This window comes from Grammomys surdaster, unplaced genomic scaffold (assembly GCF_004785775.1).
Source record: "Grammomys surdaster isolate TR1022 unplaced genomic scaffold, NIH_TR_1.0 126248, whole genome shotgun sequence".
NCBI classification, from domain to species: Eukaryota; Metazoa; Chordata; class Mammalia; order Rodentia; family Muridae; genus Grammomys; species Grammomys surdaster.
In genome coordinates, this window is record NW_021621048.1 from 904,159 (window position 1) to 919,783 (window position 15,625).

General features: G+C 46.4%; 1 protein-coding gene across 1 annotated transcript in view; it reads right to left on the minus strand.

Annotated features, from left to right (window-relative positions):
* The window catches only part of Tbc1d2b (TBC1 domain family member 2B), a 68,449-nt gene extending 59,035 nt beyond the window's left edge, over window positions 1-9,414 (minus strand). Inside the window, exon 1 of the mRNA XM_028758922.1 lies at window positions 9,000-9,414. Within this exon, the coding sequence (XP_028614755.1) occupies window positions 9,000-9,359 (360 nt within the window). The 5' untranslated portion in view covers window positions 9,360-9,414. The remainder of the gene's footprint in view (window positions 1-8,999) is intronic.
* Window positions 9,415-15,625: the final 6,211 nt, after the last annotated feature.

Below are 15,625 nucleotides of genomic sequence, written 5' to 3' on the forward strand. Positions count from 1 at the left end.
TTTCTTTCTTTCTTTCTTTCTTTCTTTCTTTCTTTCTTTCCTTTTCTTTTTTTTTTTTTTTTTGTTTTTTTTTTGTTTTTTGAGACAGGGTTTCTCTGTGTAGCCCTGGCTGTCCTGGAACTCACTCTGTAGACCAGGCTGTCCTGGAACTCAGAAATCCGCCTGTGTCTGCCTCCCAAGTGCTGGGATTAAAGGCGTGCACCACCACTGCCAGGCTTCCAGGGACTTTTCTTGATGCAATTAGAGGCTCAGTGTTAGGTAAGTGCTTGCTGTGTAAGCATAACGATTCAAGCTTGATCCCTAGCACAGTCGTAGAAATTCAGGCCTCGCAGCTTCTTGTCTGCAGAGAGCCCCATAACTTACCAGTCCCAGGGCATTACCTGAACCGAGTGCTTTTGAAAGGGGCTTTAAGAAAACTATTCAGAAGTCTCACCACTTCCAAACTCCTGAGGCCCATACTGCAGGCACCGCATGAAAGTGAAGTAAACCCAACAGAGCCCTGGCCTGTGAGGATTTAGGAAAAATCCCATTCACATGTCTCTGGACATCAGAACCCCAAATTCTTAACCAAAACTTCTTTCCCAGTCTGAGAATCATTTCTACATCAATAGGAAGCTTCCGTCCTTCTGAGGGGAAGAGGGTTACTGTTTGTAGTCTGTTTTAACTAGAGATCGGAAGGCTGCAACCAGTGGCTGATTGTTAAGTGGTTTAACCATGAGACCCATCTTCCCCCTCAGATCCTTTGTCCAGGTGGAAATCAGTATTCAGTACACTGGTACTTCTTTTAGTTAATTTTCTATTGCTGTGACAAAATATCAAGACAAAGGCAACTTACAAAAGAAAGGATTTAATTGGGGGCTCAGAGTTCAAGAGGGTAATAGTCCATGACCACCGTGGAGGGGAGCATGGCAGCAGACAGGCAGGCATGGCACTGCAGCAGTAGAGAGCATTCATGTTGAAAAGACAACCTCAAGGCAGGAAGAGTTAACTTCTGAAACCCTAAATCCCATCCCCAGTGACACACCTCCTCCAACAAGGGCACACCTCCTCATCTCCCCTCAAACACTTCCACCAACTGGGGACCAAGCATTAAGGTATATGAGCCTTTGGGGACCATTCTCACTCAAACGACTGTAGTGACCCCTCTATTTCTCAGGAAACAGTTATCTTGGAAGGGGAAATAAACTGGCAGGTCCATAGAAGGAAAAAAAAATGTGAAACACCCAGTTAGTGAAGATGGCCAACAGGAAGGTGTCAGGAGAAGTCTGTCAGGGCAGGGCAGGGCAGGGCAGGGCAGGGCAGGGCAGGGCAGGGCAGGGCAGGGCAGATCCTCCCAAGCTATCACAACAGGTGTCAGCATTCATAGCCATGACAGAGCAAAGATACTTCAGAAACTACTATTAGAGATATCTCTAACTCTACATTTATCTACTTAAAAAAAAATATTTTCTATATTAGCATATATTTGTTGTATTATAACAATCAATAGGTTTCATTATGACTTTCGTACATGTATATATTTTCATCATTACTTTCTTAAGTTCCCTCCCACTGAGTCCCTTCCTCATCTCAAGTCGTTCCCGTTCTACTTTCATGTTTCATGTACCCTCTTATTCACATATGCATGTTTCATGCATGTATGTACATACACACACATATAAAATCTTGCACACACACATAATTCCACATGAGAGCAAACATGCAACATTCTTTCTTTCTGAGTCTAGGTTATTTTGCTTAGCATGGCATTCTTTACCTCAACCCATTTTCCTGCAAATGACGAAATTGAATTCCTCATGACTGAACAAAACCTGTCTGCGTCACATTTTCTTTATTCATTTATACACTTAACATTTCATTTTATAATGACGCCAGTAATATCCCAGGTCCTGTCCAAACACTTCCCAAAGTTAACTGACCGTCAATGACTGCTAATGAAGTCGACACCATCATTAGCTAGAGTCTCTTGCTCAACAGCACACTGCAGGCAGGTGAGGCAGGAATTCACCCACAGGAAGCCTGACTCCAGGGCCCAAGCTCTAACAGGTTCCTTATCTTAGGAGAATTCCCCAACAACAGAACAACTGAATCCATGTACTCTGTGGCTAGCAGCTGTCAGGATCACTCATTTATCCTGCCTGTGGAAAGCATACCTTTCCTCCAATGATCCTGGGAATGAAAGAAGAAACTGAACTGAATCTGGAACACAGGCTTCCTAACGCTCATTTTTGACTCTGCGAAAAGACTGGTTAGGGAGGCCAGTGGGCAGATCAAGTGTAAGTCATTGAAAAGACCATGAATCAGGCTACTGGCAACAGAAGAGAACCACCCAGACTTCTGTTGGTAGTACTTTCATCTTCCTGGTTTGAGAGGTATTCGGAAGTTGACACGAGTACCTTATTACTTAGAGCCAGCCTTCCCACCCTTGTTACCTCCATGGTCCACCTGTTTATACACTGTGGCAGAGGAATCAGAAGATGGAGCTTCACATGTGAATGCCATCTCACTGGCACAGAAATGTAATTTTGTACCTCCCCACCCCCCACACCCCTAGTTCTAGGATGTGCTAGGATGTTCTGGCTCCATCTCCAATTTCAGTTGCTTCTCAGGGACTCAAGAATTACTTTTGTTTTTGCTGTTATTCTATCTGTGAGCAAGGAGTCATTCTACCTTTACAGAGTAAAGAATTCCTTCAAAGGAAGCTCTATGTTGGAAAGGGTGCACTGATACACACACACACACACACACACACACACACACACACACCATAATCATCGGGCAGGCTTTGATGAATCTAATTCCTTTGTCTTTAAAAGAAGATAAAAGGGCTGGGATGTGGCTCCTTTGGTAGTGTGCTTACCTAGCATGTGTGAAGCCTGGGGTTCAATCTCTAGCATTACAGAAACCAGATGTGGTGCACACCTATAACCCTACCACTTGGAAGAGAAGGCAAGAGGATCCGAAGTTCAAAGCTATATATGAGCCCAAGACCAGCTTGGGCTACATGAGACTCTACGTCAAGAGAAAAAAAGAGGGAGTAAAGTGGGTTAAATAGAATTGTTTGAAACAGTGTTGAGGGTTAGTAAGTTCTGCCATGTGAGGGCCCAGTCAGAAGGCATCATTTGTGAAGCAGAGTGAGCTCTCGGTAGACTAAATCTGCTCATACCCTGGGCTTGGACTTCCCGGGCTCTAGAACTGTGAGTAACACATTTCGGGTATTTATAAGCTACTTAGTCTATAGGATGTTGCAGCAGTCCAGATGGATGAAGACAGCCAGCTGGGGGACTATTCATCAATCTCTGCTTAACGTTAACTGATTCCTTCAGCTCTTAGGAGCAAAGACCCAAATCCTGCCATACGCCCAAGGAAGCAAAGGGAACATGGCTGGGTCTAAATATGACCTTACTGTGCGAATCCTCCCTCCTCAGGGCCAGAGGTTGTTTACTTTTGTGTTGCCCAAGAACTATAGAGTTTTAAAACCGGTTGGGAAAAAATCAGAAGAAAAATCTTTTGTGACATAAGAATATTATATGAATTATGTGAAATTCAAATTTTGGGAACCCAGCTACACCCAGCATAGACTATTACAACAGGATAGGGTAATGACGGAGATGGCGTGGCCTGTGCAACCTCAAGTACTTACCATATGCCTCTTTCTGTAAAATGTTTGCCCTTGCTAGAACAGTGTCCCAGAGTCCAAACTGTGGGCAAGAAAGATGCCACAAACTCCCACATACAGGACTGACTGCAAACTCTCTCTCTCAGAACCTTCTTTTGGATTCCTACTGCCTGTGACATTGGGATTCTTGTTTTAGTTTAGGTACCAGGAAAAAAAAATCTCCACTGGAACTATGGAGATGGCTCAGCTTGCTATACAACCATAAGGACCTGAGTTTGAATTCTCAGCACTCATGTAAAAAGTTGGGTGTGGCAGTGTATGACTGTGACCACAGTACTCTGTGACTCTGTAGGAGTGTGCGTGTGCATGTGCTTGTGTGCGTTAGGGTAGGGGTGGTACAAAAGGCAGATTCCAGGAACTTACTGGCTGGCTTCAGTGAGCAGCTCTGTCTCAAAGGAATAGCAATAAAGGAAGATGCCCCCAAATGTCCTCTGGCTTCTGTTTGCATAAGAACTCACATGCATGTGCCATGCACACATACACATCACATATGCAAATGATGTCGTCATTGTTGTTGATGATGACATTGCCGTCATAGACTGAGTGAGTTAAACAGAAATTTATTCTTCACAGTTCTGAATGCCAACACATCAGTTCCTGGCAAGGACGCATGAATCTGTGACCTGGAACTTCCTGCGCCTAATGCACAACCAGTCTTCATTAGATGTTTGAGGAAGAACACTTTTATGCTCTGACCTTACAGAGGCAAAAAATTATGAAGACCCCACCATTCCAAATTCACCCTTGAGTCAGGGCTTCTACATATCAACCTTGAGAAAGACAATAAATATTCAAAACTTTATGCCAGGTACTGTTCTGAAAAGCCTTCAGAGAGCTAGACTAGACACAGCACGGTAGAGACTCCCTGAAGCAAGGAGTGCATGAGAAGGAGGGGGAGACAGAGAGCTACCATCTTAGGAACTTGAACAGGTATGCCTGCCTTTAAGGAACTGACTCCCTGAGAAACCATAACAAATCTATGAAAAGCCAAGTTCCCACATCTTAAGACTTAAATAATGTTTCAAGACCCTACACAGATGCCTGAGTGCAGAACAGCTGAGCAGAACCATTCAGCAAGGAAGACTGATTTACCACATGTATTCTGTGTGGAGCACACTATGATTACCCACACCGACAAATGTTTGTCATTATGCTAAGAGCCGTTCAACACAAGGGAATGGGCACTTCTCCCACTAAGTGGGGCTGAGAAGAGGGATGCATAGTTGTTCAGTTACGTGTGATTCGGAAACCAACAGGCAACAAACACACGTCCATGTGAGCACCAAATGAGAGCAGGGAGGGGAATTCATTTGTGGCCAGTCTGAGGATGTATCTTGCTCCAAGGACTGAAGAGATCAGCTGGGGCAGAGTCCTCAGAACTTTATCCACACTCAGTCACAGGCTTTCTTATCCCCAAACACCAGCTCAAATCTAGAAATTTCTTTATGCTTTTGGTCCCAGGAAAGTTGGAAAAGAAGCCTCTTGTACCCTGTATATACTACATAGGAAGCACCTGCCTCTTCCAAGCCTTTGCAGCAGCTTCTACTTGAAGCTGAAGTGCCTTCAGCTAGCAGAACCAGACAGGACAATGTTCTAGGTACTCATTGCATTACAAGGACTGATTGAAGGTGGAAAAACCACTATACTTTACCTAATCCAAAACAAGACAGAACCCAAAGTCTAGAGAGAGATTTGCCAAAACAGATAATGGGACTTGGACACTCCCTGTTCCCAGAGACTCCGCTTTCAGATGGTTTGAGTCTAGCCTCGTGATCTCAGGCAAATCCTAGCTCTTTCTCGGGCCTCTTTTCCCTCATCTGTAAAATAGGGCTCTGGACCAGATCCCTGACTTTAAGAATAGAGGAGTTTACCAAGAAATTCCAGTCTCAACTTTCATTAAGACTTAAGCAGTCAGGCATTTTGAAAAAGCCCAACAAAGCCACAGCTTCTCCCGAGAAGGCTGCAAAATGCTTAAAATAAGAAACACATGATGATATATAATAAGCAAATCACTGATTTTCCTCTTTTTAACTCATCCTTTTCAGAAGAAATGGTGTGTTGTATGTTATATGCAGACTTGAGCTGGAGCAGGGATAAGTCCCTACGGCTCTGGAAAGCAGGGTCTCCCTTGGCCTTTGTGTTAATCATCCATGCTCATTGGAACTGGATCACATGAGAAGGATGATGACTGGTCTTTTCCAGCTTCTCCAATGCAACATTTATACTCCAGCAGCTCAAGAGGACACACTGTGCCCTGAAACTCTCCTTGTGTGTATGTGTGAGTGTGTGTGTGAGAACAATGTTGGGTGTCTTCCTCAGCCGCTCTCCACTTTAGGTTTTGAGATAGTCTCTCACTGTGCCTAGGACTCACAGGTTGACTGACTGGTTAGCCAGGGAGCTCCAGGGATCCTGTTTCTCTCCAGCAGGATTACAGGTATGTTAATACCATGCCCAGCTTTTACTTGGGTGCTAGAGATCAAATTTAGGTTCTCCTAAGCAGTTCTTCCCAGTCTCTTAAAATTCACTTAAAGAACAAAGCCACCCTGTCTCTGACCCCTGCATCTCAGCTGCCCAGCTCTTTTGGAAAGCCCTGCCTTTTTCCGTTCCCATCATTTCTGTCAGGCCAACACTCTAATTTTCCATATGAAACTGTCTTGCTCGAGGGCTGGAGAGATGACTCAGTGGTTAGAGCACTTGCTGCACTTGCAGAGGACCTGAGTTCAGTTCCCAGCAACTACATAGTGCTTCACAACTGTCTGTAACTCTGCTTCCAGGAGATCTGATTAAGTCTTCTGGTCCTCACAGGCACAGCACACACATGGCACACTTCCATAAATGTAGGCATAAGATAAAAATAAGTTTAAAATAAGGTTCTGCATGAATATTCATGAAGCCTGTGAAGTTCTGAATGAAAATCAGGTGGGTCAGTAACCCATGTGAATGTGTCCTTCTTCCCCTCTTAAAAAGGCAAACCAAAACAGTATCAGGGCCAGAGAGATGGCTAATACCTTACACTTGCTTTTACAGAAGAGCCAGGTTCAGCACCCACACAGCAGCTCACAACTGTAAGTAACTCCAGTTTTCCGGTATCCTCTCTGACCCCTGCAGAAACCAGGACATATACATATACTTGTATATGTACAATTTAAAAAAAATGCTTAAATCTGAGCTGGGTATAGTGGCACACACCCTTACTCTCAGCTCTCAGGAGGCAGAGGTATTTAGACTATGAGTTTAAGGCTGGCCAGGGCTACAGAAGGGTAAGTTGAAACCACAACAAACCCTGGTACAGCTATGACCCAGTCTAAGGTGAAAAGGCTTGCAGAGCCAGAGCAGAAGCCCCAGGATATCCATCCCTTTCCCTACACCCTATCTTCCTACCAGAGTTATCAACCACCCTGAAACTAGAACGTGACATTATACATTGCTTCCCAACTCCCTGCAGGGTACAACACAGATCCTCAAGGTGTATGGATGATATTTTATATAAATTCTTAATCCTTACATAAAAGGTATCATCTCTGTAACTTATTTCTTGCTCAGTTTTACACATACAACTCTGATGTCCTGTTTACTACCCATAACATTCTGTTATTGACTATAACGACTATAAGTAGTCCCCGATTAATATTTCGCCAATTCAACAGACGATACCACCTATTTGGCCAAAGACAGTGCCTGCTGTTTTAGATGTCTGCCAGGTAGTGCTTACAATGTTCCAGCCATTCTCCACAACATTTTCTAGAGCCCTCGTGCCAATTCACATTGGATCAAAGCAGAAACTAGACAGAGAAATGATAAAATGTGTTCAATACACATGGTCAATGACTCAGGCTGCAAGTTCAAATCCATCCAAATCCAAAGCCATACTCATAACATTAAACATGTAGGCAGATGCTGCCGTTATTTAGATGCTTTAAAAATGAAAGAACTGGTAGGGAGAGAGTTCTAAGGTTATCTGAGGAAATCTGAAACAGGAAGCTCAGTTTTCTTTTTTAACAAGCAATCCACCGGAAATTCACTAGTGTCCACATGTACACAGAGGGCAAGCATCTCCTTCTGACAAAACTCCCTGTGGACACTCTGGGAGTCAGTCCCAAGTTTACACAGACACTGAGTTACCTCAAGTTGAACTGCAGGCCTGCTTGGCTTCCTTTAGAGAAACATTTTATGTATCTGTTCAGAGAGCGGGCGTAGAGAGGGGCCCAAAACACCATGTCTCCCCGTCTCCCTCCTCCCCCCAATCAGACTCTGCTGACAAAGCTCTAAGAAACGGCTTAAGGGAACAGCTCCAGCTGCTGCACGTTCTGCAGACCTCACGAAGAGCTGCATGCTCACAAGGCCACTCTTCTCTCCACTTGGCCAGCTTTGAGAGGGCTGCTGCTTCAAGCCCAGCCCTGTTGCTCTGGAGAAAGCCCAGCTTGCAATACAGAAGAGAAGCCAGAAAAAGAGAGGGTGGAGACTCAGGCAACCAAGTAGGGAGAGAGGCCCAGAGTGAGAAGCAGCCCAAGGCTAGGCCAGGGCCCAGACCCTTGGGTGCTCCAAACAGGACAATTCCTAGGAAATGTAAAGGTCTAGGCCTTTAGAACTCCCAGCAACGGGGAAATGCTGCCTCAGGACTGGTGACTTTCCAAGCCTCTAATACCCAGTCTCTCTGGGGAAGCCTAAGGAAGCCTCCCATAAACTGAGGCAACCCCTCCCAACTTTCCCAAGAAGCAAGAAAACAGCCAGAATGGGCACTGCTGGAGCATCCCTGACCTCTCTAGAGGGGGCTGTAGTAACTTATTTCCAGGGGCTCTGCTATCACTTGCCTCTGGCTATAGCACTAAATGTACCACATTTACACAACACTTTAGAGTGGAAACCACTTATGCCCAATATCCCTATATTTCTGTTGTCCCCACTTTACAGAGCAGGCAGTTGAAGCACAGAGGGGTCACTCAAAAGGCATACCCAAGGTCACAGGAAGAGTTATAAAGGCAGGGATGGAGGGTGGAAGCCTGCAACTGTGGGAGGGACTCTCAGAGCTTCTAAGGGATGGTGAGCGTGGGCACGAGAGGGAACCGAGGAAAGGCAAGGCGAATGGGGAGACTATGGGTCAAAGTGTCAAAAATTAGCCGAGTAACCCCTAACCCTGCCTCTGCTTCATAGTCCAAGCACAGGTAAAGGGCAAAAGATAAGAATGAAGAAAGAATCAGAGTAGGCAGCGGGGAAGAGAGGCTTGGGCAGGATAGGAGGAGGCCTTTGGGACAAGGAAGGAAGGTGGAGGGGAAAATCTGCAGGCGGGACACGAGTGGGCACCGGGGAACTATCGTCCCACCTTGAGCACGGTGACTGCACCGGCGCTGTGCACCTGGAAGTGAGTGGGCGGATCGGCTCCCGGCTCCGCAGCCTCATCGCGGCCCTGGTAGCTGAAGCAGGCGTCGGCGATGTCCAAGTGGCCGAGCGGCAGAGCGTCCTGCGGGCTCTTGAAGTAGTAGAGGTAGCAGCGGCGCGAGTCAAACACGAACCAGCGGCTGCGGTAGCCGCGCAGCGGGCCCTTGCCGGAGAGTTTCTGCAGGTAGCCGCACAGCCGCGAGGGCTCCCGTCCCGCCACCGCCCCAGCCTCCGAGCCTGTTCCCGGCACCGCTCCCTCACCACCACTGCAGCTCTCCTCCCCGCCGTCCCCGGTCCCCGGCATGGCCCGCCACCGGCGCCAGCGCCCGCGCTAGTGCCCCGCTCCTCCGGGCCGCCGCTGCAGCGCCCACCTCCCCGCGCCGCGCCCTCCGCAGTGCCGTGGCGCGCTGAGCAGCCTGGGACTTGTAGTCCCTCCTCCGCCTCGCCCCCGCAGCGTGGGGAGCCTGGGTTTCTTAGCGATCCAGGCTAGCTCCACCCCGGCCTCTACTCGGATTTTTTTTTTTTTTTTTTTGGCGTTCAAGGTCCTCCCTATCTTAGGAAACAAAGTTCTGTTTCTTTATGCGAGCGTGGATTCCACGAGAGAGTTTCTCAAAAAACTTTGGAAAGTTCACTTAACACTGCCCTGAACTCCGAATACGCTTTGATTTTTAAAATCTATGCCTAGCTAGTCATACGCTGATACTACGAAAATTAGAGCGCCTGTTGCCTGGTACAGAGTGGGTGTTCGGTAAATATTTGTAGAGTTTGTGAATGGAAGCCAAAGTATTTTACTGCCTCCCTACATCCTGGTTTGTTCACTGAATGAAAAAAAAATATTTATGGAGGACGTTCTGTGTAGGATTCCAACACTGGAGACTTGGCAGTGACTTCCTGGCCGCGTGGAGATTATATTCTAATGAAACAGAACAATAATGCACACATTTTAAAAGGCAAGCAGAGAGCAATTGTTTTGCTGCACAAATGCTCTTATGACCTGTAAGTAAGGATTGCTGCTTAAAATATTACCACTGTGTTGGTTTGTCATCTTGACCCAAGCTACAGTCCTTTGGGAAGAAGGAATTTTAATTAAAAAACAAAACAAAACAAAAACCCCAGAAAACCTCCATAGGATTGGCCTGTAGGCAGGTCTGTGGGGGCATTTTCTTGATTGATGATTGATGTGGGAGGGTCCAGCCCACTGTGGGCGGTGCCATCCCTGGGCAAGTCCTGAATAAAGTAAGAAAGCAGGCTGGGGAAGCTGTGAAGGGCAAGTCATGAGGAGCAGTCCTCCATGGTTCCTGCTTCCAGGTTCCTGCCTCGAGTTTCTGCCTCGACTTCCCTCAGTGATAGATTATAATTTGTAAAGTGAAAAAACAAAACAAAACAAACAAACAAAAAACTCCAACAACAACAACAAACCTTTTCTTCCCAAATTGCTTTTGATTATGGCTCTTTAACACAGCAATTAAGACATCACTTTACCAGTGATTACTTGAGGGTGTCAGGAATGTAGGATTGAGACAATTTCTCTCCAAGAAGCCTAGGCTGGTAGAATTACAGGAATGTGCTAGCCTCATCCAGCTTCTCAGTACTAACTTATTTGAACCCTCAAAACAACTTCACAAGGTGTTTTTAAGTGCTTAAACGACAAAACCAAACAAAGTAAAAGGATGGAGTTTGCAAGGAAGATGAAGGTAAGCTAATTCTGTAGGTTGGTCAGAGGAGGCAGATCTTAAGAAATGAGCAGAGCCCTACGTGATAGGAGGGGAAAGGTAACTAGACTGAGGAGGGGGACAGCATTCCAGAACAATGAGTACAAAGCTCACCTTTCCCAAGTGAAATAGACATTCTAGTTATATTTGTGAGGACATATCAAATATACCGCTAGAAGAGGATGCCTGATCTCATAGAGCTGGATTTACAGATATTGGTGAGCCACTATGTGGGTGCTTTATTAAAACCAAATCCAAATCCTCTTCAAGAGGTTTCTAACTACAGGGCAATCTCTCCAGCCCTTTGCACCCCCTTTTGCATATTATATACAAACGCACGCGCGCGCACACGCGCACACACACACACACACAAAACCTGGAAAAGACAAGGACACCAAAGTAGACTGCCCATTTGGAGCTTAGGTCAGGCCATTTATTATTGCCGTTGTTATTATTGTTGTGATCGGGCCATTAGTGTTGCTTCTTCCTCGGTAAGCAGATTCTGAGAGGGGAATCTATCAGTCCTACTGGTCTATGTGCACAGTAGGCTAGAGACCTTTGTGCTTTGCACTAGCTCGGTTGCCCTAGGGAGCATGGGGAACCAAGTTCGGTTTGAGCCTCACTCTGTGGATACAATGACCTATGACTAATTGGCTTGTGGAGAAGGCCGTAAGGATGGGGTATGACTTTGAAATGCTACAGAAAGGGGAAGAGCTGGGGAAAGTCGACTTGTGCAGTTGAGACGTGAGAGGCAGAAGGATGCAGCCCATCTCAGCTCAGTGAGTGGATTATGAGAAAGTGGGGCTACCACGGACTTATGGTCCTAGAAGACCGATTCATGCTTTACAGATGGCACTTGGAAATAGATGTCTGGCAAATATAGAGATAGCATCCTTCTTGGGCAGAGGGAGGGAGCCTGGGAGGCTGTCTGGACTAGCAGGCTGGAGCAGGTAGACAGTGCTGGGTAAGGGCTCCCAAGCTGGTTCCAGCCTTACTCTGCTGTGTCTGAATACCCTGCAAATTCACACTGGACGAGACTGGGGCCCTGCTTTAGTGCTGCAGGGTCCTGCCTTTGTCTTTTTGGAGACTACAGCTTATGTCATAGTAAACACACTGAAATGCTCCCAGAGTAAATATCAACACAATTTGGCTATAAAAATGTTCAAAGATTGGGCTGGAGAGATGGCTTAGTGTAATGGTTCTCAACATGCAGGACCTATGTGAAAAGGTCATCTGACCTCCAAAGGGGTCACAGCCCACAGGTTGAGAACTTAATGGTTAAAAGCACTTGCTGCTTTTACAAGGGTCCCAGATGTGATTCCTGGCTCACAACCATCTGTAATTCTAATTCCAGGGGACCTGACCCCCCCTCTGTGGGCACTGCAAGGGCACATGGTTCATGAAGTTACATCCAGGAAAACACTCATACACATGAATGTAAAATTAAAAAGTTCTATGATACATCCATATTTTTTGATATCATATGATAATGGGTTGCTTATTTTAATTTCCTTCTTGATTTTTAAAAAGAGATTTGTTTATGTTATTTTATATGTGTGAGTGTTCTGCCTGCATGTATAGAGGTGCACCACATGTGTGCCTGGTGCTCGCAGACATCAGAAGATGGTATTGCATCTTTAACTCCTGGAGCAGGAGTTACAGATGGTTGTGAGCTACCGCATGGGTGCTGGGAACAGAATCCTGGTCTTCTGCAAGAACATTGAGTGGTCTTAACTGTTGGTCTATTTCTCCAGCCTCTGGCTATGATTTCCTGAGCATTACTATGTCTCCATGGCAATTCCAGCCAACTGAAAGAGAAAAATCTCCAGGGTCTTTTTGAGGGTAAAGGCATGGGCATAGTATTGCACTTTATGTGCAACATATTTACCTAAGCGTTTAATTTTGATTTTGGTCTTCTTTGTGGATTTTTGAAGTCGATACATTCCTGTTTTCTTTCTGTCTTTTGCTGGGGAGGGCAGCTTCTCTCTATGAAGCCCAGGCTAGTCTAGAACTTATGTTTTTGCCTTTGCCTCACAAGTGCTGCAATTACAGGCATCTACCAACACAACTTCTATCATTCTTTTTTTTTTTTTTTTATTTTTTATTTTTTTTTGTTATAAATGAGTATTTTTTTTTAATTTCTTTTTTTTTTTGAACATGAAATGCTTTTTTATAGCATGTTTTACAAGGGGAGGGGGTAAGAGGGTCCAGGTGGTGGAAAGGTACAAAATCTTCTTGGCCTGTGCCTTGGTACACTGCCTTGAATTATGATCTACCTGCTGTTCTTCAGAAGATATGGTACACTGCTTGAGTTATGGTCTCCCTGCTATTCTTAAGAAGACATGGTACTCTGCTTTGAGTCTATCTGCAGTTGTTAAGCAGGATCTTGCAGCTGCCAAGCTTCAGAGGACATTGTGCAGGTGGGGAAAGGTAGGGGGTAAGGGTAAGGGCGAGGGTCCTGGCTTCTGGCATCTCCCCCTTCTCTGTTTAGTTAGAGAAGGCTTCTTATGTTCAATCCCAACTATGTGAGTTTTGAATTTGTATGTCTAATTATGGGGGGTCTTAGACAAGTTCACAACCCCAAAACACTGACGTGAGACAAGTCACATCGATGGTCGAAGGCTTTAGGCTGTCGACGATGGGCAACGTCAAGGGACTCTGATGTGGGTGAAAGGAGGGTGAGAGCCCTGTCTTAGGCCATGTAGGCTGCACCCACTCCCAGCACCACGCACTCCTTTTCGGCTGCATTGGGTGGGCCCCTGGGAAGTGGACCTACAATAATCCCGTCATTGGGCTAACTCACAGCCATCCTAGTCTCTTGTAAATGTTCAAGTTACCAACCATTTGTCAGTTTGGGGTGTAATATTGTCATAAAGGAAGGCTCCCCAATGTTAGCGGCCATATCAAGGGTGGCCTTGGTTTAGGAAAAAGCCAATTTTTGTTGGGGTGATCAAGAGGCCAAGCTCTCTAGCGAGAGAAATGAGGGCAAAGCCAGGCATACCAGGAACCCTTCTGGAGGGCGTGGAAGTCTAGGGGTCGACCGTAGGGGGAGGCAGGGGAGCTGACAGCTGTGTCAGTCTCCTGCGGAGTCACTTCTGGATCCTCTGCAATTTTCAGCTGATGGTAATGAACTTCAACTGCCTTCTTGATGGCAGCATCAACCTGGTTCTGTGGATGACAGGTCACGGGCGATGATCTCTGTCTTGCTCAATCTTGATGTCGTGCGCACATCCTCTCAATGAGGGTCCGTCCGGATGGGTCCGTGCCTCGAGCCCCACGTCTGGGTGCCACTTGGCCCGACCGGCGGGTCCTGGTTATTCGTGGGGGCGAGGAGGACTGGAACCTGCTATTCTTCAGAAGATATGGTACACTGCTTGAGTTATGGTCTCCCTGCTATTCTTCAGATGATATGGTACACTGCTTTGAGTCTATCTGCAGTTGCCAAGCAGGATCTTGCAGTTGCCCAGCTTCAGGGGACCTTGTGCAGGTGGGAAAAGGTAGGGGGTGAGGGTAAGGGCGAGGCTCCTGGCTTCTGGTCCATCTGGGTTAGAACTTCTAATAGCAGGCATCACGGGTGATTCAATTTTACCTGGGATGCTGCGTGAGTTCAAGCTCCTGGGAGTCCCTGTTTTTCTTGGTTTTCTGCGGTTGGGTACGGAGCTGCTGCCTGCGACCTGCTCTAGGCTCGGTCCCAAACCGGAAGTCAACTGCTATCATTCTTAAACAGTAGATATTTCACCACTCTCTCAAAAGCCAGCATACCAGGACAAGGTAGTCTCTAAGGGATGAACTGACTTTGTCCCTGCCTGGCTATGGCCAGGCCAAAATGTGGCTCTTTTAAGAGGCTGAAAACATAGGCCTAAGACACCCAGTGGCAATGTAAAGAACCATCTTGGCAGGGGTCCCTGGAAAGTCTGGATTCCCCTGAGTGAAAGGGAATGCCCAGGCCTTTGCAATCAACTCAAATTCAACTTGACCCTGCCCATTCCTCTACTCCGCCCATTCTCTAAGGTTACTCTAGGCTGCTGGTTTTTTGTTTTTGTTTTTTTTTTCTCATCTAGAGGATCTAGGTTTATTTCGTCTCTGCACCTCTTTTTGCATTCAACTTGGATACTTTTTACAGTTTATGTAAGGTGCAAACCAAACAAACATAGCTTCAGTTTTTCTCATTTTGAACGTGGAGTCAGAGGGCCTGTCATCTGTGACATGTGAGTCCCTGCCTGGCCAGCTTCTTGAAACCCAGTGACCAGGAGGAAGTAGCCACCCAGAAGGAAGTAGCCACTGTTTACCAAAAAGAGGAAATTTGGGAAATGAACTTACTTACACAAGGCTAGTCCCTGGGCAAACCCCAGGGAGCATACAGCCAGGGGTTCATCTCCAGCCAGTTTCTCCTGTGACAGTACAGCATGCCCAGAGGTTGTAGAGAAGCCTCAAACTACATGCTGCCCAGTTCCCACCTGTATAGCAAGTCCTCTGCACAGGACCCCAGTTTCTACCTATATAGCAAGTTCCCCGAATAGGACCTCAGTTCTCACCCATATCCAGGAAGTGGATAGACGAAATCTCTTTTAGGACCTACTCTGTCTGCTCTGCAGCCTAACATTGACAGAGGCCTAGCTGGAGCTGGGGCTGGGTGAGCTGTGGTCAGTCTTCTGCAGCTCCCCAGGCCAGTTCAAGCCTTTGTGCTTAAAGCCCTCTTGGTTTCCTGCGAATGACTGCTTTGGGGTAATATGCTGTCATCATCTCTGTGTCCTGCTTGGGAAGTCATCCTTATTCTCTTGCCACTGAGATACAAGACCTCTGTTTTTGAAAGAGAGAGAGAGAGAGAGAGAGAGAGAGAGAGAGAGAGAGAGAGAGA